This window comes from Psittacula echo (assembly GCF_963264785.1).
Source record: "Psittacula echo genome assembly, chromosome: 24".
Taxonomy (NCBI): Eukaryota; Metazoa; Chordata; class Aves; order Psittaciformes; family Psittacidae; genus Psittacula; species Psittacula echo.
Window position 1 is genome coordinate 5,037,600 of NC_137759.1, and position 22,383 is coordinate 5,059,982.

Genomic DNA, 22,383 nt, shown 5'->3' on the forward strand with positions numbered 1-22,383 from the left:
TCCCCGGGGGAGGGCGCTCGGGGGCCGCGGTCCCACGGCCGCGCCGCCATGTTTCCCGGCAGCCCGCCGTGCCCGCCGCCCGCCTGAGCCTCCCGGCGGCCGCCCCGGCCCGGCCTGGCCCGGCCCGGCGGCCGCCCGCCTCCGCCGCCGGTGAGTGGGGCCCGGTGCGGCCCAGCTGCTGGGCCCGGCCCGGCCCGACCCGACCCGGCCCGACCCGGCCCGACCCGAGCCTCCGCCGCGCAGGCCGCAAAGCCTCGGCCTCAATTTCCGCCGCGGGCGGGGAGCGGGGAGGGGGGCGCGGGGCTCGGCCGCGGAGGGTGGAGGCGGGGTGGGCACGGAGAGATGCCGCCTGGGCAACAGCGGCCTTCGACCGGACACCGCGGCCGGGGGCTGACGGGTGGGCGGATGGCGGCGGCTTTCCCTGGCCGCGGGGCGGGTTAACCCGGCCCGGCCTGGTCGGGGTCGCGGTGCGGCGGAGGAGCAGCGGGGCAGGTTCGGCTTCCCCCGCGGTTCATTGCAGCTGGGTTTGCGGTCAGGCCGCATGGTGCCCGGCCCCCGCTGCGGGTCACCTCCGGGCTAGTGGCTAAGGGGGAGCTGAACTCGCCCGCAGTCGTTGCTTTCTTTCTCCAGGGACGCTCAGCATCAGAAGCAGCTGAAGCCTGGTCCGTGTGTGGCAGTGGGTACCTTCCATTTACCTCCGTGGGGATTCAGCCTGCCAGGGCCGGCACAGAGGAGGCTCCCGTGGCTGCCGGTGCCGAAGCAGAGGTCGGTTTGGGCCAGGAAGGACTCCTGGTCTGGTAATGGGAGCACTGGCCTGAGCTCTGCCAGCAGAGCCCCCAGTGCAGAGCAGAGATTCGTATCACCAAGCTGAGGACAAGGAGGAACAAACCAGAACTGATCGGCTTCCATCCCACAGCAGTGCTCCTGGGAAGGTAATTATTTCGTGTTCCTGTTGTTTTATTCCTTTGCTGCAGTGAGTTTTGTAGGAGTGCGAAAGCAGCAGAGTGAGCTGGGAAGGGATGGATACTTCGTGCATCCCACAAAGGGGATCACTGTTGCTCCCAGGCTGGAGCCACCCACACCTGCCCTGGTCGTGCAGTTGTCCTCTCCCCTTGTCCTCTCTTGAAGCTGGGCCAGCCACAGCCACGTTGTTGGCACGAATTTGAATTGGTGTTTGTTGCTGCTGGGAGTTATCACTTATGGTTCTCATTTGAGGGTGTGCAGTGCGCTTTGGCCGGGTAAATGCTATATCATGTGTGGCTGGAAGGGGCCCGTTCCTGGATTTGGAGAGGACTGCGTGTGATCCAGAGAGACATGAAGTTTGATTTTAAAAGTAGGTTCCACTGTGTCTGCTGCTTCCCCTGAGAACGTGTTCCAGAACCGTATCTTACTGCTGGGAAGAAACCTTATCCTTCTTTTCAGCCTGACTGCGCTAACATTCCCCTTATCCGCCAGCATATGTCAGGAAGCACACGAGTGTGTCAGAACAGGGAGTCAGTGGGTTCGTTTTGCAGCGCTTGCATCATCTTCCTGAGAGCTAATAAACTAAAGCAGCCTTGAATTGAAAACAAATGTCACTGAGTGCAAAATGGGACTAACGAGGCCGGTGGGGTGGCACTCTTTGTTTTGGTGTTCGCAGGAGTCGTAAGTTGTGCTATGGAGGCACTTCTTGAGTACTGGGAGCCTGTTCCTTTTGGCTTTTTGGAGTGGCTCAAGGCCCCAGAACCCAAATCCTGCGGCTGCTTTTGAGCTGGGGGCATCCTGTGTCAGAGGGCTTGGACTGCATTGTTGTGCACATGCAGGAACTGGGCTCCCTCTGGATCCTTTGTGCTCCTTCCTGATCAGCTGCAGCATACAATGACCAAGCGCCCCGGCCCTAACAGCTGTCTCATTTGTGTTCCTATTTGTACCTCAGCACCTCGAAGGATCCAGGATGGCTCAGGAGACGAACCAGACCCAGGTGCCTCTGCTGTGTACCACAGGCTGCGGGTTCTATGGCAGCCCCCGGACCAACGGGATGTGCTCCGTTTGCTATAAGGAGTTTCTCCAGAGACAGCAGAGCAGTGACCGGATAAGCCCCCCAGGTAGAGGATTTTTGACTGCGAAACCTGTCTTAAATGGGTGCAAACTCTGTCAAGGAAGTGGGCTAGAGCATAGTGCTGGTGCTGGCCACCAGCAGATTTGCTCCTAGAAAACTCATGTCTTGCCCTTTTTGTGTAGACCCAAGCTCTTAAATCAAAGACCTGAGCCTTTGAGCTCTTCTGTTCCCTGTAAGGAGGTCAGTTGTTTCCTTCCCAGTCCCAGCTGTTTGTGAAGCTCCATCCCAGTCAGCACCTTGAGTAAACTGGAAAACTTCGTTGTGCTAGCAGTGATTTTTAGCTCTTTCCTGCTCCCTGAGTTACACGCTGACTGCTGGGAACCACGACAGATCCCTAGAAGGAAGTTTTATTTGAGACCTTTGTATCATTCTCTTTTCTTAGCAGAGCTGACAATCAAAAGCAATGACATAAAAGCTTTGTTTCTGGCAGCTAAACTTAGCTGACATCACCTGGGAGGCAGCTAGGTGCACAGAAAGAATGCACTTGCCATCATTAGCAGGATCTTCTTTGGCTGAGAGTCTGTGCAGAAGCCCCATGTACAGATTTTGCCATGACAGTGAGAAACCTCTTCTGGAGATCTTCCAGTTTTGTTGCTGAGTGTGATAATGGCTTTTCCTGAATGAGCCACCCAAAATATGTATTGGGAACACAGCTCTTGTGACAAAGAGCTTTCAAAAGACCCTGACTTCGGTCCTTGGCTGACATAAATGAACATGCTTCTGTTGAAGCTAGCTGCTCTCAGCAGATGAGGTCTGGTTCTTGTACCTTGGAGAAGTTGCGCAGTGACGCTGGGTTCAAGGTATGTTGGGAGCTGCAGCACTTTCGTTTATACTGACGGGATATACTGATTTATCCTGACATTTATAGTGATTTATGCTGATGCAGCGTTTGATTTGCAATGCAGAGAAGAAGGGGAATAAAAGAATGCTGGAGGTGTCATGGGTGGCTGAAGTCAGGTTGTACCAGATATTAGCAACTATACAGTAATACAAGGCATTCAGCACACCTTATCAACTCCTGTGATAAACCCCTATCCCTCCAAAGGGAGCTCATGGATCCTGAGGAGCCACAGAGATCTCCATAAACAAGACCTGCAGTTCTCTGATAGAAGAACTCGTTCCTGATCTAACCTAAGAGTAGCTAGCTGCACTGGTTCATGGCGAGGTCTGTCTAGCCCTGATGTGTTATCCCCATAGAAACCTATGCACAAATTTGGGAGGGAGAGTATAAAAATAGGGAAATAAGGAGTGATCCCAACAGGGCTGCACCCTCCCAGCTCCTGGTAAGGAGCAGGAGGTGAAAAGCCTGCTGAAAGCTCTCATCCTGCTTTCCCCTTGGCTGTCCAGCACCTGGGGAACTTGCTGACATTTTTAAGAGTTCACCAAGACTGTTGTCTTGTCTTGTAGGATCCAGTGGTCCCAACAGCAGCCCTGTGGCTTCAGATTCAATTGCAGGGCAGCATGCGGAGGAAGACTCCAGCCCTGAGGATGCAAAAGCCAGGTAAGGACACAGTCTGGGGGTAGATCTACAGCCATGCTAAAAGCCAGCTCTGGGACACAAGGGGTAGGTTCTCATCCTTAGTATGGCCAAGGGGAGCTGTGAAGCAGGCTGAGTCAAGCACTGTTGTGACCTTGGTTTATCTGGAAGATTGATGTGTCTCTTATGATAACAGAGTCCCAGACTGGTTTTGATTGGAAGGGACCTTAAAGCTCATCCAGCTCCAACCCCTGCCACGGGCAGGGACCCCTTCCACTGGAGCAGCTTGCTCCAAGCCCCTGTGTCCAACCTGGCCTTGAACACTGCCAGGGATGGGGCAGCCACAACTTCTCTGGGCACCCTGGGCCAGCGCCTCAGCACCCTCACAGGGAAGAGCTTCTGCCTCAGAGCTCATCTCAGTCTCCCCTCTGGCAGGTTAAAGCCATTTCCCTTGTCCTGTCTCTACAATCCCTTGTCCCAAGCCCCTCTCCAGGTTTCCTGTAGCCCCTTTAGGCACTGGAGCTGCTCTAAGGTCTCCACTTAAGGAGCCTTCTCTTCTCCAGGCTGAACCAGCCCAGCTCTCTCAGCCTGGCTCCATAGGAATGCATAGAGGATGCATAGTCAGGTTCCAAAGGGTCGGAAGTGGCATCCTGATTCTCTTGGAACCAGTGCATGTTGTCACTAGCTGTGTTAAACTGTTCCATTTTAAACTGGTCCTAAGTAAAAGGACCTGGTGATGATCCAGTCTGGAAGCTGCAACAGCAGGATTAGGGACCTTGGTCACAGTTGATAGGAAAGAAGATAGTACTGCATTAAGCTCTACCATTGCAGTCCTGACTCATAATTCTGTTTCCCTGTCCTTGGACTTGTTTGGCTGGGCTGTTGCCTTGGCTTTGAGATACAGTTGGATGGAAGAGGAAACTGAGATCATCACAGATTCATTCAATTTCATATTTTATTTGATATATAAAGAACTTTGATCCCAAATCTCAAGGGGAATTTGCCTGCTGTGCTCCTGAGCTACCTCGGAGTATAATGAAATTAACTTCATGGGTTGAAGGCGTCTCCCACATAACTGTTCATCAAAAGAATATACTTGTATTTGTTCTGTGGTTTATTTGGTTGTTGCAAATTCTCCCAGTGCTCAGACTCCTGTGACCCATCAGATGACGGCCATGAGCATATCCAGAGAAGAAAACAGCAGTGAGACAGAAGAACTCATCAAGACAGAAGAAGCCTCATCAGCATCTTCCTCATCAGGTAAACTGATGGGTTTGGCCTTTGCACCAGTCTGAATGACACCGATCTCACAAGTTGGTTTGAGCAGCAAGTACAATACTGGCCACTATCTCCAGGAGAGGGTTGTTACCTAAAGGTGCCCTTTGCAGGAGAGCTGAGGAGAGAGCTGTTTCTGAGGCAGGAAGGAGAGAAAATGCCGTGCCTGCGGGCAGGCCGATAGAGACTGCTTTGTGGGCTGAGGGCTGAGTAGCTGCCAGCCCTTGACTCTGGCAGGAGGATAATCTTCCATGACGCCTATCCTAGTGAATGGCAGAAAGCCCGGAGCAGCCCACAGCCTGCTGCACGGCTGTTGTTGGCTGCAGTTCCCTGCCATCTCGAGGGAGGGAAGGAGATGGATCCAGCAGAGTCTTGGGAGAGAGGAGATGTGCTTGTGACAGTGCAGTTGTCACCCTGTGTGCTGGGAGGCATCCCTGTCCCTCAGAGGGGAGTGTGAACCCTGTTGCTTTGTTTGCGAAGTGGGTACCTTGAAGTGGTAGAGGAGCTGGGGTGTCATTACCCAGCAGGGTACATCCTCCACTTGATGAGTTACAGGGTGAGCCATTGTGTTGCAGCGGAGCTGTAACCAAGTGACACTGCATTGGAGACACCTTCCTTTAGTTCAGCTGACAGCTTGCTAGCATTGAAAGCTAAAAAAAGACCCCAGGAGTTTTTGGTTGCTAAAAAACCCCCAGGCTCTAGTCACTGCATATGACTGTGCAGTTTGGATTTGGCACTCCCTTCTCTGCAAGCCCAGGGGACAATTTACAACAGGAGGATGAGAGACTATTTGACAAAAGAGGCTTCGAAGACCTGCCCCTTTCTTCTGATTGTGTGATGTTTAGAAAGTTGCTTAGGGTCAGATCCACAAAGCGCTCTCTGCCTCTGACTGTTTCCTTAGCCTGTTGTTGAGAGCAGCCAGCGCTGCAGGTGTGGATCTGCTAACAGTTGGAGCTTCTCCCTCCTGTTGACTTCTCTAACCTGCTTAGGTACTGTAGGAAATCCTGCTAAGCATCAGTGACCTTTAACAATCTGGCTTTCAGAGCTCAGTTTTCCTTTTGGTAGATTAGAGGCAGTGATGAGTATCTGCGTAAAGCATTCGGAGACCTACATATGAGGAATACTTACATAAGAGTCAGCCAAAATAATTAGTAGTACTTACAAGGGGTTACCTTTTTTTTCCCCCTGCAAAGATTAACTCTAGGCTCAGCTGTGTGGTTGATTACTGTACATCAGCTAAGCTGTAGTGACTGTCCAGACGCTATGGCAAGCATAAGGTAATTCTACTTACCTTCTGTCAGCCAGAGCTAAACAGCATTGTGTTACCGTATGTATGCCTTAGCTAAACCATAATATCTTCTTGGTGTTTCTGAGCCTTGGAATAAAGGAATGTGAAACAGAGGGAAAACATGAGGTCGTGTGAGGTGTAGATCTTGGTGGAACAAGGCAAGTCTCCTGTAATAGAATGAATGGGTTGCTTGGTTTATCAAGCAGGGTAATACAACTCTGGCCTCTGTTTCAGGTACCCTGCTGGAAACACCCCAGAACACAGCTGAGGGCAAGACAGCCTCAGAAAAACCCAAACAGAAGAAGAATCGCTGTTTCACTTGCCGCAAGAAGATAGGGCTGACTGGTAAGACCCTGGCTGTGGGAGAACTGGCCTGTGACCCAGGTAGCCTTGGTTCATAGTCCTGCAGACAGAACTGCCCCCGCTGTGGTGCTGCCTGGGTTCGGAGGGTCAGTGTGGGTCAGTGCTTGGAGGTACCCCTCCAAAGAGCACTTCACATCCACAGGACATGGTGCTGCAAGGGAGAGGGAGGGAAACTCCAGCCTGTGGAAAGGACAGTGCTGCCTGAGGCAGTAGCCTGGGGAATCTGCTGCTCCCTGCCAGCCCGTGGATGCAGGGTTGTGGAACTGGATGGAACTGCTTGGCAAAAGCCGCTCCTAGCAGCAGGGGCAGTGCTCGCCGTGCATCTAATTCTGATCCCACAAGCAAAGGCAGTGCTCGCTGTGTATTCTATCAGAAGCAGAGGCAGTGCTCACTGTAAATCCACTTCTCTCCTAGAAGCAAAGGCAGTGTTCACTGTAGATCCAATTCTGTTCCTCTTCAACTCAGTGGTAAAGTTTTTGGAATAGTAACAGGAGCTGAGTTAGACCCAAACTGAAAATCTCACTCTGAAACTCATCCCATTTGTGAATGCACTGTTAGGTTCCTGAGGGCAGGATGGCTCTTGGCATTCAGCCTGGAAAGCTGAAGGGAGAGGTGCTGAGATGGTGTCGGGTGGCTGGTATCAATAGGAAAACTGCCCCTGGAAAGCGAAGCAATTAACTTGGCTGTGGTTTCTTAATGAAAACATCATTCCCCTAAATTGACTCTGGCATTCAGTGTTTGCCTGGAAAAGGGGAACCCCAGAGCTGTGCAGGTCCTGCTCTTTAGTGGAGCACTCACCTCTCCTGGAGTGTTCAGCAGCCAGGGACTGCAAATGTGCTTTGGTTCCATTGGTGGAAGCTGAGTCTGGCCTGGGAGGTTTGCCCAGGGCCTGCGCTGGGGATCCTGAGCTTGCCTGGAGTTTGGAGGGTCCTGTCCTAGAATAAACGTGGGTTTCTAAGCCTGGATCTGGGCAGAGTGCTCTGCCTTCAGCTGTGCAGGGAGGATTGTTTTCCTGGATTAGTGTTTCCTTAAGAGCTTCAAACTATGAGAAGTTTCCTCTTCTTTAGGAGGCTCAAGTTGCAGAGAACCCCTTGTGAATGCAGGGCATTCAGGATAAAATGACTTTTCTCAGATAGGAGTAAACTGGCACCTCGTAGCAAGGTGTTTGTGGTATTTACAGCCTGTGGTTGGGAAGATGGTGCTCTCTGCCTCTGTTTCCTGGTGTGCTGTGATAACAGCAGCGTTTCTGCACAGCCTTGTCTCCAAGTGAAAGGATTAAAGTATGAATTTTGAAGCCTAAATAGCTCAAAAGTCATCCTAATGAGGTGAAGGGTTTTGCTGCTTGCTGGCTTCCTGCTGGTCAGCTCAGATGCTGCTGTGTGACGCCTGGGGAGCCTGGCTCTGGGGCCCCAGCTCCAGCTCGGGCTGCCTGGGGAGCCGGGGCTGGATCAGCAGTCTGGCACTCTGCGGTCCTTGGCATGTCCCTTATCCCTGGGGAGCTTGGAGAGCAGCTGCTGTGGGAGCGTTGCCCCTGCTGTGACAGCTGGGGCTGACCAGAAGGGAGCTGCTAAGCCAGAGGAAAGCAAAGAGCCACTTGTGGTCATCCCCCACACCCAGACCCTTTCAGCAGCTGGGGATAGCGGCCCCCTCCCTCGTCTGTCTCTCTTTGTGCATTAGTGGGGCTTCCTGGCCTGGCAGGAAAGAGCAGGGGCCCTGCTGCCTTCCTGTGTGGCTGGATGCGGGCTCAGTGGCGCTGTCTCTCTGCTCTTCCTCCCTTCAGGCTTCGACTGCCGCTGCGGGAACCTGTTCTGTGCCATCCACCGGTACTCCGACATGCACGCCTGCCCCTATGACTACAAGGCAGAAGCTGCTGAGAAGATCCGTAAGGAGAACCCCATTGTTATCGCTGAGAAGATCCAGAAGTTGTGAAGGGGGCTGAGCAGCTCGAACTGCAGCCTGGTGGCCTGGTGCTCCTCCCCTTCCTCCCAGCCTTCCTCCTCTTCCTCCCAGCGCCATCCGTGGTGTGATGGGGACTCCAGCAGCACACACGACCCAGCACCCAGACATGGGGATTCCTCGCACCTCCTTGGCAGACAGTTAGTGTTCCTCCTTTCCCTTCCTGCCCATCCGACAGCCGCAGCTCAGCTGATCTGTTCCCAACCAGCTTCCCAAAGGAAAAGGGACTGTCCTGCCCCGCCACTCCAGCGCTAAGACCTTTGGACTTGTCTTCACTGGGGCAGTTTGTGCATGTGGCAGCCAGGCTCTGCCTTTCCCTTCAGCCAGCAGCTCCGAGGCCCGCAAACCTCCCAGGACTCGCAGCCGGAGCCCATGAGCAGCTTCTGGACTTTTCCCTCTGCCCCAGGGTCTTTTTGGCGGGTGTAGAACTGGGAGCTGGGGAATGCCAGCAGGGAGGCTGCCTTCTGCTCTGCGAGAGGTGTTTGGTCTCAGATGCACAAAAGATGATTCTGTAGTTTTAATGCTCTAAGTACCCCTCCCCTCCCTTTGCGACACTGTTGTGGCAGCACCGAGGTGGTTAAGCAGCAGATTACTGGCACAGTAAAGTTATTTTGTGGCTTGAAGTGATGTAGATGCACTCCTGGCGCAGGTCAGGACCTCTAGGGAAGTGCTGCTCGTTTCCCCGTGCCTCTGGCAGCAGGGAAGGAGCCTTCCAGGCTCCAGGGCCATGGCTGGGCCGCAGGATACCCTTGCCCCAGGCTCCTGTGCTTCAGCACCCCCTGAGTAACCACAGCCACTTCCCAAGTGAGGTTTGTTGTCACCTCCCCTCTGCTCCCTGCCTTCTGCCTTCCACGATTCTTTCTTATCCAAAGCTCAGATCACCGAACCTCTGCTTCCCTCCCTGTGCCTGTGTCCCTTCCTCCCCCGTGGGCCGTGCTGATGACTGTGAGAGCCTTTCTCCCTGATGAGTGCATTGGCTTGGGAAAGCCCCCAGCTGCACTGCACTCTCGCCTGGCTGCATGTCCCCATGGGAGGAGAGGCAGGGCCAGATCCACAGGAGGATGCTCTGAAAGCTGGGCAGAGGGATTCGGGACACAGGGAAAGGCATGTGGAGGGCTGCAGGGCATGTGGGAAGTCACAAGGAGGGGCTTTGGATGCCCAGAAGCACAGGGTTTTTTTCCTGAAAGCCATTCCCAGGAAAGTCCATGGGGAGCCCTGGGGAGCAGGGAGAGTCTCTTGGGGGGCTCTGGACGCACTGAGGCTCATACTTGGGGTGCTGGAAGACTCAGGGAGGGCTCCGAGGTGCATGGGGAGGCAAAAGGAGAGCTTTGAGGTCCGGTGACCATGCTCAGAGGACTTCAGTACCTCAAAAGGCACGGAGTGGGTAGCACTCAAGTAAAACACATGGAGAGCTTTGGGCTGTTGGAAGGGGAACCGTGGGGCTCAGGTACACAGCACAAGGCAGGCAGTGGCTCTTGGGGTGCATCAAAAGCCACCTCCAGGTCGTGCAGGGTCTGCACCATCCTGGGGGGCTCCTCCAGGGGAACAGAGGAGTGGGGCTGTGGCCACAGAGCTCTCAGCAGAGAAATCCAATGGTTCCTGGGGGAAAAGCAGCAGCTTCTGCCCCACTTGTGGCTATCTCGCTGTTTGGAAGCGTTTCCCTTGGCATCAGCTCATGCAAGGGTGTCAGAGCAGAGCTGCAGAGAGGCAGAACCAGCAGCTGGGGCAGTCATGGCAACTCCTTCCCTGTGCTGGTTTCCTCATGGGCATTGTGCCCTGGTGGGGGTGGGTGTATTGTTCCCAAGACTTCGTTTTTTCCCATTTGCTTTCTGCAGCAGCCGCTCTCAAACGGCTTCACTGGGAGGATTCAGACCTGTCAGGATGATGCAAGTCCCTGGCAGCGCGGGTGGAGGCTGCCTCTCACCAGCCTCTTCCTCATGGGTTTGCCTCTGGGTTAGCGCTGGCGTCACGTCTGGAGCACGCGAGCGGCGGCACTTTGCGGAGCGAGGATGCGCCCGGTGCCAGGGCCGTGTGGCCAGGCTGAGTCTGGAGAAAGCCGCGGCTCTTGAGGAGGTGGAAGGCGGTGAGGAAGTGCACCCATCCCTCACCTTGCATCGCATGAGGGTTGTGAGTCCTGGGGAGGGGAAGCAGCTCCTGCAGATAGAGAGTCAGCCAGGTTGGAAAAGACCTTCAAGCTCCTCCAGTCCAACCCAGCACTGCCAAGGCCACCCCTAACCCATGGCACTGAGGCCTCGTCTCCACAATGTGTGAACCCTTGCAGGGACGGTGACTGCAGCCCTGCCCTGGGCAGCCTGTTCCAATGCCTGAGCACCCTCTGGGGCAGGAATTGTTCCTCAGCTCCAGCCTAAAATACAACAGGAAAGCCCATGTGGCAAAAGGCAGCCACCTGCTTCTCCACCACCCACCTCTTCCTTTTTGTCCCCTTCCTCCTCTTAAGTGTAAATATTAATACAGTCTAGTTTGCTTGGATGCTGTGGGTGATTTGTTATGGATATGGATTTGTCACATGCTGGTGCTGGCTCAGCCCTGGATTCTTCTAGAGTGGCTGTGGGGCTCTGTGCCTCACTTTCCCCATGGATAATTATAATCATGGAATGGGTTGGGTTGAAAGGGACCTTAAAGCTCATCCAGTCCCAGCTCCCTGCCACGGGCAGGGACCCCTTCCACTGGAGCAGCTTGCTCCAAGCCCCTGTGTCCAACCTGGCCTTGAACACTGCCAGGGATGGGGCAGCCACAGCTTCTCTGGGCAGCCTGGGCCAGCGCCTCAGCACCCTCACAGGGAAGAGCTTCTGCCTTGTATCTAACCTGAACTTCCCCTGTTTCAGTCTGAACCCATCACCCCTTGTCCTATCCCTACAGTCCCTGATGAAGAGTCCATCCCCAGCATCCTTGTAGCCCCCTTCAGACACTGGAAGCTGCTCTGAGGTCTCCACGCAGCTTCTCTTCTCCAGCCTGAACAGCCCCAATGTTCTCAGCCTGGCTCCATACGGGAGCTGCTCCAGCTCCTGAGCATCCTCATGGCCTCCTCTGGACTTGCTCCAACAGCTCCGTGTCCTTGTGCTGGGGACACCAGCACTGCACCCAGTGCTGCAGCAGTGGTCTCGCAGAGCAGAGGGGCAGGATCCCCTCCTTGGACCTGCTGCTCACGCTCTGGGGATGCCCTGCAGCACACAGAAGGGTTCTGTCCTGATGTAGTGACTGTGGCCGGTGCTGGCAGGGGACAGGAGTGCCCTGACTGCCCGTACACAGCTGTGTCCTGAGGCTCTGTGCAGCTCCCCTAGGCCCTGAAGGGCCAAACCCTCCCTCGGTTCCCGCTGGTTGCTGCTGTGTCCACCTGTGCTGGCGGGGCTGGAGCGGGACCCTCGGTGCTGGTGGCCAAGGGCTGGGGGGTGATGGGTGTCCGGGCTCGGGCCTATGAGCTGAGCTCCATCAGGCTCCTAGGCCTGGGCCTAAGCCAGCACCGCCGCCCCGTGTCCACGCTGGGGCCGGGCTGCACTGGCATCGGCTCGGGCCGAGGGGAAGGGGAAGGGGAAGGGGAAGGGGAAGGGGAAGGGGAAGGGGAAGGGGAAGGGGAAGGGGAAGGGGAAGGGGAAGGGGAAGGGGAAGGGTCCGGCCCCGCTCCGCCCCTGCCGCCATGAGGGGCCGGAGAGCCCAAGGCAGCCGCGCTGTAGCCCTGGCAACGAGGGGGACTTGCGTCACTTCCGGGAGAAGAGAGGCGGGGCCAGCGGGCCGCTGTGTAGCGCCGCCCCCGCCTCGGAGGTCCGCAGCGGCGTCGCGTCCCTTCGGCAGCCCCGAGCGCGGGGCCCGGGCGGGCCGCGGCGGAGCATGGCCAGGTACGGGGCGGGGAGGGGGCGGTTGTGTGGGGCCCACGCGGGGCAGGGTGCGTGAGGAGCGGGGATACACGGAAAGGGGGGCCTACATCCATCGGGGGGGGGGGTATCCGTTTGGGGGGGGGGGTATATGAGGCCCACACCGGTCATGGAGGGAGTTCCACCGGTCAGTGTTGGGAATGGGGGCGTCCGGGCTGTCAGTGAGGGGGGAGGCCCGTGATGGTCAGTGGGGAGAGCCCACCAGGGTCAGGGCGTGGAGGAGGGGCCCAGGCAGGTCCGTGTGTGTGGGGACCCCCCCCAGCAGCCAGTGTAGGGTAAGAGGCAGGTGGGTCTGGGGTGGGGGGGCAGGCCTGGATGTGGAGGAGCACCCACTGATCGGTGCAGGGGGGCCCATACGGTCACTGGGGGGTCCCACACGGTCACTGAGTGCTTGGGGGAGGTCCCACACGGTCACTGTGTGCTTGGGGGTCCCACACGGTCACTGAGTGCTTGGGGGGGGTCCCACACGGTCACTGAGTGCTTGGGGGGGGTCCCACACGGTCACTGAGTGCTTGGGGGGGGTCCCACACGGTCACTGAGTGCTTGGGGGTCCCACACGGTCACTGAGTGCTTGGGGGGGGTCCCACACGGTCACTGAGTGCTTGGGGGTCCCACACGGTCACTGAGTGCTTGGGGGGGGTCCCACACGGTCACTGAGTGCTTGGGGGGGGTCCCACACGGTCACTGAGTGCTTGGGGGTCCCACACGGTCACTGTGTGCTTGGGGGTCCCACACGATCACTGAGTGCTTGGGGGGGGTCCCACACGGTCACTGAGTGCTTGGGGGTCCCCCACGGTCACTGAGTGCTTGGGGGGGGTCCCACACGGTCACTGAGTGCTTGGGGGGGGTCCCACACGGTCACTGAGTGCTTGGGGGGGGTCCCACACGGTCACTGAGTGCTTGGGGGGGGTCCCACACGGTCACTGAGTGCTTGGGGGGGGTCCCACACGGTCACTGAGTGCTTGGGGGGGGTCCCACACGGTCACTGAGTGCTTGGGGGGGGTCCCACACGGTCACTGTGTGTGTCCCACTCAGGTTAGTGGGTGCCATGTGGATCCCCCACTCTGGCTGTGGGTGTTTGTGTAGTGTGGGTCAGTAGGTGTGGGCTGTGGGGCTGGCCCCATGGGGCAGGCAGGGCTGCGTGTCCCCAGCCACACGCTCCCTCCCTCTGCCTGTGTGGACGCACACCCCAACGTGCCCGTGCAGGCCTGCAGCCACTGAATACCCCGATCGCTGTGGGTGCCCAAGGTCCCGCTGGCACAGGGGGTGCTAAACACGGGGAGGAACGGGGCTGCTGGGTGATGTCCGCGTGTGGCTCCAGCCCCGGCACCACTGTGGATGGGCACAAACACGAGGGGGATCCAAATCAGCCCCGGCACTTCAGAGGCTTCAGCGGGACCGGGGCACGGCGCATCCCTTCTGAGTGTGCCCCATCCCTGGCAGTGTTCAAGGCCAGGTTGGACACAGGGGCTTGGAGCAAGCTGCTCCAGTGGAAGGGGTCCCTGCTTGTGGCATTGGATGAGCTTTAAGGTCCCTTCCAAGTCAAACCATAGAATCTGGGATTCTATGGTATTTGCATGCCACATGCCTTCGCCTCATGGCTGGGCAGGAGGCCTCCCCCCTCCACCCCTTTCCTCCCCTTTCCTAGCCCTTGGGAAGCAGATGGAGCGAATTCCTGGGGGTGTGGGCTGGTTGACATTCCTCAGCTCAAGCCTGTGCCCAAACTTGCAGAAAATAGTTGCTTTTTTCCCCTCCTTTTCTCCCCTTTTCCCTCTGGAGCTGGGTGCTCCTGCCGCACGCCTGTGTCCTCTGTACCACCAACTGCATGGCTGTCGTGGAGTGTGTGGTCTGCTCCCGCCGTCCTCTTCCTCCTCCGCATGGAGCTGTGTGGGCTCGGAGGTGTTGAAGGCGGCTTCTTTTGGGGGGGTGCGTGGGTTCAGTGCGAGCGTGGGGGCTGTGAGCAGCGGCTCTGTGTGTGTGTGTGTGTTGGAGGGGGCCCTCAGCTCGCTCCGTGTGTTCATGGGAGCTGTGTGCTTGTCCCCATCTGCGGGTCAGGGGTGCCTGTTGCAGAGCCCTCACTCTGCCTGTCCTGCCCGCAGGCCACCGCTGCTGCCCATGGACACAGGGATGGCGGCTGCCGCAGCCCCAACCAGCGCCGTGGGGGGACTGCTGGCGGCAGCCGAGCCCAGGGCCAGCTGAGGACGGGCCTCCCCGGGCCATCGTTGTTGCCGGCTTCTGTCCCATTTGGATCCTCCGTCGCTCCGGCTGCAGCTGCCTTTGGCCTCGCCGCCGTCATGAACGGGCTGTCCATCAGCCAGCTCTGCTGCCTGTTCTGCTGCCCGCCCTGCCCCAGCCGCATTGCCGCCAAGCTGGCCTTCCTGCCGCCGGAGCCCACCTACGCCGTGGTGCCCGAGCCGGAGCCCGTGGGCAGCACCAGCACCGGCTCCCTGCGAGGCGGAGCCGTGGGCCGCTGGAAGCTGCACCTAAAGGACCGGGCGGATTTCCAGTATTCCCAGCGGGAGCTGGACAACATCGAGGTGTTCGTCACCAAAAGCAGCCGAGGGAACCGTGTCGGCTGCATGTACGTCCGCTGCGTGCCAGGAGCCAGGTGAGTTGCCTGTGGACGTGCCGCCTGGCGCTGGTGCTGGGGTTTGACCCTGGCTGGTGAGGTGCTGGCGGGCATGGTGCCATCCTGCCACTCCTCTCCTTCAGCTGGGTGCCACCTGCTTGACCCAGCACCTCGCTGAAGGAGCTGGCCCTGCCACAGGGGTTTGGAGGCATCCTGGGCCAGCTCAGCTCCCAGGACCGGTCTGGCTTGTGGCAGCAGGGAATGGGGTTAAACAGGGAGCAGAGGCAAAGCCAGAGGCTGTAGTGATGCTGGGACTCCCTGGGCTGTCTCACTGATTGCCCCCTGATGTCATGTCAGTGACATAATCATGGGATGGTTTATGTTGGAAGGGACCTTAAAACTCCTCCAGCTCCAACCCCTGCCACGGGCAGGGACCCCTTCCACTGGAGCAGCTTGCTCCAAGCCCCTGTGTCCAACCTGGCCTTGAACACTGCCAGGGATGGGGCAGCCACAGCTTCTCTGGGCACCCTGGGCCAGCGCCTCAGCACCCTCACAGGGAAGAGCTTCTGCCTAAGAGCTCATCTCAGTCTCCCCTCGGGCAGGTTCAAGCCATTCCCCTTGGCCTGTCCCTACAGGCCCTTGTCCAAAGCCCCTCTCCACGTTTCCTGCAGCCCCTTTAGGCACTGGAGCTGCTCTAAGGCCTCCCCTTCAGGAGCCTTCTCTTGTCCAGGCTGCCCCAGCCCAGCTCTCTCAGCCTGGCTCCAGAGCAGAGCTGCTCCAGCCCTTGCAGCATCTCTGTGGCCTCCCCTGGACTTGCTCCAGCTGCACCACATCCTTCTTATGTTCTTCTAATGCTCCAGTTGTGAACTGAGCATCTGTGCCTCACCCCTGTGAGTCTGTAAACTGGGAAGCTGGAGTGGGATGTGGGATGGAGACCTCCTTCCCTCTGCTGGTGGCTGGACACGAGGGGTTTGTGTGCGGGCAGGAGGGGATGTGGCAGCTGCTCCCCAAGCTGGTGACACAGCTTGGGGGTTCAGGTGCAGAGGGAGGCCAGGTCCCCAAGCCTGCAGCACCCAGCTGAGCCCATGGCACTGGGATCCTCCCAGGAGCAATGCACCCTCCAAGGAATAGCATCTGCAGGGACCTCTGCGTGGGGAAGCCCAGCCCAGATCTTCCCTCAGTTTGCCAAGGGCTTCAAACCCACCGGGTGGGCTTGGGGCGAGGGGGGGTGGCTTTTGTGGGGCTTGGAGACCTGCGTTACAAGAGGCCTCTGCAGGCTGCCTGGTGGGGACATCGGCTGTCCCCCTGCCCATGTCACAGGTCCTTGGAGAGAGGAATCTGGCGTTGGGTTTGCTCTGCTTCCACATCCGCTTGCCCATGGCGAGGCTCAGCGCTGGCCCCACTCCCAGCACAGGTTGCAGGGTTGGGGGGGATCCAGCCCTCCCAAACCCTCTGGGGGCATCAGGTCTCTCATTGTCCAGTCACCACCTTCCTGTTGGGGCATCCGGGCTGGGACGTGGACCTCTCTGACCAGCTGCGGGGGCTCAGCAGATCCCTGCAGACCTGCAGAAGAGAGCCAAGCTTCCATCGATGCATTATTAGTTGTAATTTTTAGGATGAACATTGCTTTTCCTCTTATGGTGGATATTTCTTGTGCCTTGTCACTCCCACAATTCAGTTCTCTCCCAGCGGCTGGTGTCTTGCCAGGCTCAGGAGAGGAAAAAAAATCACTGTCAGAATTCTTACTTGAAATCCCCATTGGGCAAACGGCCCCAAATCCTGAGCTTTTTACCAAAAATAGACTCCAAATCTTGAACAGAATCATCCTGCCTTCAGGCTGCCTGTTCCTGCTGGGCCCCGGGTGGGGAGGAGGGTGGGGGTACCAGTGGTTGGACTGAGGGTGTTCTGAGAACCTTCAGTGGTGGCCCGAGAGGTGTCAGGGGTGTCCTGGGGTTTGGGTTTCAGTCTTGGAAGCAGATGTTCTGGCCCATCTGTCCCTGAGCTGCTGGTGGGTCCAGGGTCCATCGCTAACCCTCCCTGCCCATCTCTCCCTGCGCTGCAGGTACACGGTGCTCTTCTCTCACGGCAACGCTGTGGACCTGGGGCAGATGAGCAGCTTCTACATCGGGCTGGGCACCCGCATCAACTGCAACATCTTCTCCTACGACTACTCAGGCTACGGCGTGAGCACGGGCAAGCCCTCGGAGAGGAACCTCTACTCCGACATCGACGCCGCGTGGCAGGCGCTGCGGACGCGGTGAGCGGGGCAGGGGAAGGGACCACGTTCCCGCTGCTGCCAGGAAAACCCTGGGCTCCGGCGCCTGGAAAACAGGAAATCTCCCAGAAAGGGAACCCAGGCCGCTCGTCACAGGAAGGGGTGGCTGGAAAACAGCTGCAGGGGAACCCAGAGGGGCAGGGATGCTGCTGCGGTGGGGCTGGCACAAGCTGTGCTCCCCATCGGGCTGTTCCCAGGCTCTCCCCTGGCTCTCCCCTGGCTGTGCTCAGCCCTGGCTCCCCAGTCAGGCTCAAGGTGCAGCCCTGAGACAGGTTCTGCCTCCTCTGTCCTGGCTGTAACTGGGCCTGGCTTGCAGTGTGGCCCAGGCAATGGGGGCTTCCCATTGCAGGTGGGGTCCACAAACACTGCTACTGGCAAGAGTGAGCCTTAATACCCCCCAGAACTCATCTGGCAGCTCAGCCCTGGCTGCTCCTTGGTCCTTTTGGGGGTGCAGGGCAGCTACTTTGTGCCCCGCTGTGAGCAGCTGGGGTAAGGCAGAGGGAACAGAGCCCCATTCCCCCACCCCGGGAAGCTTTGCAGGGTGCTGTGACCAGAGCAGGATGACACCCTGGGCTGTGTCTCCCAGTGGTGTGACTCTGGTGCTTGGGTGCTGACCTGGTCCCTCCTCTCTCAGGTATGGGATCAGCCCGGAGAACATCATTTTATATGGCCAGAGCATCGGCACGGTGCCCACAGTGGATCTGGCATCCCGCTACGAGTGTGCTGCCATTGTGCTGCATTCACCACTCACCTCTGGCATGAGAGTCGCCTTCCCTGAGACCAAGAAGACCTACTGGTTCGATGCCTTCCCCAAGTGAGTGGCCTGAGGAGAAGGGACAGGGGTCAGCTCTGCAGGGGCAGTGTCCAGACCAGCTCTGTCCTGGACACCAGCCCTAGCCACGAAGATGGGTTATGGTGAAAACCATGGACCTGTTCCCTGTGACAGGCTTGAACATACCCGTTGGTATCCTCTTGCTTTGTGTGTGGTCCCCTCTGGGGCATTGTAACCCTCCCTGGGGTCACCATGCCCCAGCCTGAGGGCTGTATGTTCCCTGGTGTTCATCCTGTCCCAGTCTTTGCCTGCCAGCTTTGCGCCCCTTGTCAACTCTCACAAGCCCCAGGGTTCCCTCTCTCCCTCAAGGGTAATTCCTTGTCAGGGCAGTGGCAGGGAAAGGCAGCGCTGAAGCAGGACAGGCTCGTGCTTCACCTCTCCCTTACAGCCTGGCCAGCGGGGCCCAAGGGACAGTCCCTGAGCCGGAAGCTGTGGCCGAGAGCCCCCAGCCCACGCTCTGCATCCCGGTGGCCTCATGTGGCCTTTGGGGCCGTGCTGGGAACAGCTTCCACTCAAAGCCTGGCACGGCTGAGCTCGGAACAGGGAGGGTCTGTGCTCACAGTGTCCTGCAGCGGCCTCCATCGCATCCCATGGGGCTGTTGTCACTGCTGTCTGGTCCTCGTCTTTTGCACTAGGGGAGATCTTGTCCTGGAGCTCCTCCTTGGCAGCAGCTCCATGTCCCAATGCTCTGCTGGGATCAAAGAGCATTTCCTGGTCCCTGTCCCCAAGGGGATGTGTTTTGGGAAGTAAGGGGGGGAAAGAGGAATGGGAGTGCCTTGATCCCTCTACTTACCCCCCTCTCATCTCATCTCTTCCCCACCCACCTCATTGGCAGCATTGAGAAGATCTCCAAAATCACCTCTCCCGTCCTCATCATCCATGGCACGGAGGACGAAGTCATCGACTTCTCTCACGGCCTGGCACTCTTTGAACGCTGCCCCAAGGCTGTGGAGCCGCTGTGGGTGGACGGGGCCGGGCACAATGACATTGAACTCTACAGCCAGTACCTCGAGCGCCTTCGGAAATTCATCTCCCAGGAGCTGGCCAGCCAACGCAACTAGCCATGGGGCAGGGGGGTCCAGGCTCTAACTGTCCCTCCCCAGTCCCTGCTGCTGGAGGTGCAGTGAGTTTGTACAGCCTCGGCTCCTTGCTCAGGAGAGGGCAGGAGGCCCTGGAGTGGATGGTGCATTCCCTCTTGGACACGAGCACAACTCTCCTCCCTCCTGGTGGCACCACTGGCTGGGCCGGCAAGAGACGGCAGCTCCCTCCTTCCCCCTTCGTCAGAAAGATGAGAGCCCATCAGATGGCCTATCCTTGGCTTTGGACATGTCCTCGTCCCCTCTCCTAAACCAGCAAACTCCTGAATTCCTCCTGGCTGCTCTGACTATAGCAATAAGGCGAGTTGGAGAGGGCCGAGGGGTCTGGCCTCCTCCCTGGCACCGCTGCAGGGTGGGATGGAGGACGCGGCAGTTCCTGCTCTGGACTTGAGCTTTCCCAGTGGTGGCACTGGCGTGCCTGGTGTTCACCCTGTGCCTGCGGCAGAGCCGTGTCCCCAAGGGGAGTTTGGGGACACACGGAGGAGGTGCACCCATGTCCCACACCCCCTCCAGCCTGGCTCTGCTCTGCCTTTTCAGAGCGCTCCCCATGTTCAGGTCACCCCTGGAAAACCTCCTCTGTACCCCTGGGAAATGGGGCGAGGGCACCAGGCACTGAATAAAGAGCAGAGGTTGAATGTTTTACACGTGTGTGCCCTTTCCCTGGGTATTCCTGAGCTGGCTTCCCTGTGCCCCAGCCCCTCGGGCTCTGACCACTTGGCTTTCCCATGGGCTGATGCCTCTGCTGAGTTGCCAGATGGGGATGGATGTGGGATGGAGCCCATTTTCTTCCCTCTTGTCTCTTTGAACCAGGCTGTGGGGATGATGGGGGCCCATTCCCCCATGATTTCCTGACCTGTTTGATTAAGCGATCCCATGGGATCCTGGGAACAGAGGTTGCAGGTGGCCTCAGCCTCCTAGGGAGCTGTGGCATGGGGACATCCCTATGGCCTGCTGGTGTACCAGGGCCACTGGGGCAGGGGATGAAGGATGCTCCAGAGCTGCAGGGCAGTTCTGAGGGGAGCAGATCTTGGTTTTGGCTTCCTTTGTGCCCAGCTCTGCTCCAGTTGTGATTCCTGGTGTGTGTGGGGTGCCTCCCACTGTGTTTTGCCCCACAGAAGAGCAGAGCGCTGGGGCTTGAGATCGGCGCCTGCTCTGAAATCACCCCAGGAAGAGCTGTTCCAAGTGTCCCCGTGTTTTCCTGCTCTCAGGACATCCCTCGCCCCAACCCAAGGAGCAAAGCATCACTGCCCCTTCCCGCACCCACAGCAGCCCTCATGGGGCTTTTAGGCACCAGTTCCCCATCCCTGTCCCCTCCCTGGTGCAAGGCCATGGGGCTGATGGCTCATGTGAGGAGTGGTAATCTCCTTAGCCGGCTCTCGGGGGGGTCAGGGGCCTTGTGGTGGGGCTCAGAGCACTCAAATGCACCCATTGCTTGGGATTGGGATTGGGGGGTGTGAGATGGGGAGCACAGGACCCCCCCAACCCTCCCCCTCCCCTTGGGACCAGGGCAGGGTGCTCCAGTGAAGGAGGGGGGACCCTTCGTTGGTGCTGGGGCTCTGTATGAGCTAGAAAAGGATTTGGATGTTGGGGCCTTTGGTGGTCTCCCCCCTTTGCCAGGGGGTCAGGAGCTGGGATGCAATGCCTGGCTTCTCCTTGAGCATCCCCTCAGCCCTCCCCTCACTTCCCCAGCTCACCCCATGCAGCTGCCGGGTGATTTTAGAGCCTTCAGCTCACGTGTGCTGGAAGCCAAAGCCACCACGGTCACCCAGCCGGGCTCCCTGATCAGCAGGGCTGGAGCAGCCCCCGGCGCCCTAATCCCTGCACAGAGACGTGTTGTTTGCACCAAGAGTATTTTTATCCTCTTACTGCTGCCTGTTTCCTGTCGAGGAGCGGCTCTGCCTTGCCAAAGGGACGGCTCAGAGCTGGTGGTTGGGTTCAGGGGGTGCTGGGGTGCTTCGAGGTTGTGTTTGCGGCGTCTCGGTTTATGAACAAAGGCAAAAGGACAGAAATGCTCAGCCTGATGCCTCAAATTTAGACCCAGCTCAGGTATATGGGAGCCCAGTGAGCCGGCTGCCCCCTCCACGGCGGGGAGCCAGGGCTGTGATCCGTCATCCTTAGGGATCAGAGCTCTTAGGGTCTGGATCCTTTCCTGTTTGTGACCAAGGGGGCTCAGGCTCTGTCCTCACCCAGGCCCGAGCAGCTGGAGCGAGGGGGGAGAAGCACTAATCCGGACATGAGGTGCGGGGTCCCCATAAAGCACAAGGACTTTTTTGGGCGCAGCATCCCCACCAGTGCTGCCAAACTGGGCCATGAGCCACCAGGATGGTGCTTGTGTCCCCACCGCTGGTGCAAGGCTTGGGAGCACCAGGAGGCAACGGGGAAGGAAAGGGGCTGGGACTGGCCCTGGATGAGGTTTGGTGCCTGGGGGGGACTGTGAAAGGCAGAATCCAGCCTCAGTGTCCCCAGAGTTCCTCCAGCAGCAAGAGCAGGGACAGGGCAGGCGGCAGCACAGGCAGCTCCTGCACCCATTACTGTGGCAGCAGGGACATGGCTGGGCTGGGGGGTCCATGCGTGTGCATGGATATCCACGTGTGGCTGTGGATAAGGGGACAACATCCTGGACATCTCGGGAATCCCACAGTGGGAAGGATGGGATCCCACTGTTGTGTGCCTTCAGCGTGATGCCAGTGCAGCCAGGCTGAACATGGGGACGTGGGGCTCACCAGGTGACTGCCCAAGAGGGGTTTTAAGTCTCTCTGGGTCATAAATGAGGCTTTTGATGGCCGGGGCCTGCGTGCCACAGTCATGAGACCCCATTCACAGGCCGAGCTCAGTCATGGGACCCAGAAAACTGCATTAAAGCATCTTAAGGAGCTTTTTTCCGAGCTCTGCTCTGGTTTTTCACGTGCTTGTCATATGAATAAGGACAGTATAAAAGGGCAGAGGGGAAGGATCCCATCAGTGGTCAGGCTGGGGAGAGGGGAGGGTGCTGGAGGGGGGATGCCAGGGTGAGGGGCTCTGCACTGCACTGGCTAAGATGGAGGGAAGGGGACAAGGAACGACAAGGAGAAGAGAGGATGCGCTGGCAGCAGGTGAGTGAAGCAGTGACCTAGGGCTGGTGGGGGGACACTGGAGACAGCTCGGGGGGAGCAGAGTCCGTCTATCCCTGCCCCTGGAGCAGCAGTGGCACTGGAGCATCCCTGCGCTTCCCTGGGGAGAGGCAGCGAGTGTGGAGTCATGTTGTGGGGAGGTAGGAGCCCGGG

The 22,383-nt window shown here is 58.2% G+C and overlaps 2 protein-coding genes across 3 annotated transcripts; both read left to right on the top strand.

Moving 5' to 3' along the window:
* LOC308229635 (AN1-type zinc finger protein 5-like) lies at positions 1–9,080 on the top strand. 2 transcript variants are annotated; one of them, XM_080633783.1, is made up of 7 exons: positions 1–150; positions 631–932; positions 1,916–2,084; positions 3,506–3,599; positions 4,717–4,835; positions 6,373–6,483; positions 8,282–9,080. In XM_080633783.1, exons 3-7 carry the CDS (start codon positions 1,934–1,936, stop codon positions 8,428–8,430), a joined length of 624 nt encoding a protein of 207 aa, XP_080489909.1. In that variant the 5' UTR covers positions 1–150; positions 631–932; positions 1,916–1,933; the 3' UTR covers positions 8,431–9,080. The 2 variants fall into 2 exon arrangements, with proteins under 2 accessions (XP_080489909.1, XP_080489910.1); XM_080633784.1 differs by lacking the exon at positions 1–150 and adding an exon at positions 344–492.
* Positions 9,081–12,180: 3,100 nt separating this feature from the next.
* ABHD17A (abhydrolase domain containing 17A, depalmitoylase) lies at positions 12,181–19,764 on the top strand. Its single transcript, XM_080633780.1, has 5 exons — positions 12,181–12,311; positions 14,447–14,955; positions 16,979–17,173; positions 17,826–18,005; positions 18,859–19,764. The coding sequence occupies exons 2-5, from the start codon at positions 14,642–14,644 to the stop codon at positions 19,082–19,084; spliced, it is 915 nt and encodes a 304-aa protein (XP_080489906.1). The 5' UTR covers positions 12,181–12,311; positions 14,447–14,641; the 3' UTR covers positions 19,085–19,764.
* Positions 19,765–22,383: the final 2,619 nt, after the last annotated feature.

Bases quoted from the DNA above. Each gene is read 5' to 3' on its own strand.
- ABHD17A (XM_080633780.1), top strand. From the start codon at position 14,642: ATGAACGGGCTGTCCATCAGCCAGCTCTGCTGCCTGTTCTGCTGCCCG. The intron at 17,174-17,825 runs GTGAGCGGGGCA...CTCCTCTCTCAG, and splicing joins TGGCAGGCGCTGCGGACGCG to GTATGGGATCAGCCCGGAGA. The intron at 18,006-18,858 runs GTGAGTGGCCTG...CCTCATTGGCAG, and splicing joins TGGTTCGATGCCTTCCCCAA to CATTGAGAAGATCTCCAAAA.
- LOC308229635 (XM_080633783.1), top strand. From the start codon at position 1,934: ATGGCTCAGGAGACGAACCAGACCCAGGTGCCTCTGCTGTGTACCACA. The intron at 4,836-6,372 runs GTAAACTGATGG...CCTCTGTTTCAG, and splicing joins ATCAGCATCTTCCTCATCAG to GTACCCTGCTGGAAACACCC. The intron at 6,484-8,281 runs GTAAGACCCTGG...TCCTCCCTTCAG, and splicing joins CAAGAAGATAGGGCTGACTG to GCTTCGACTGCCGCTGCGGG.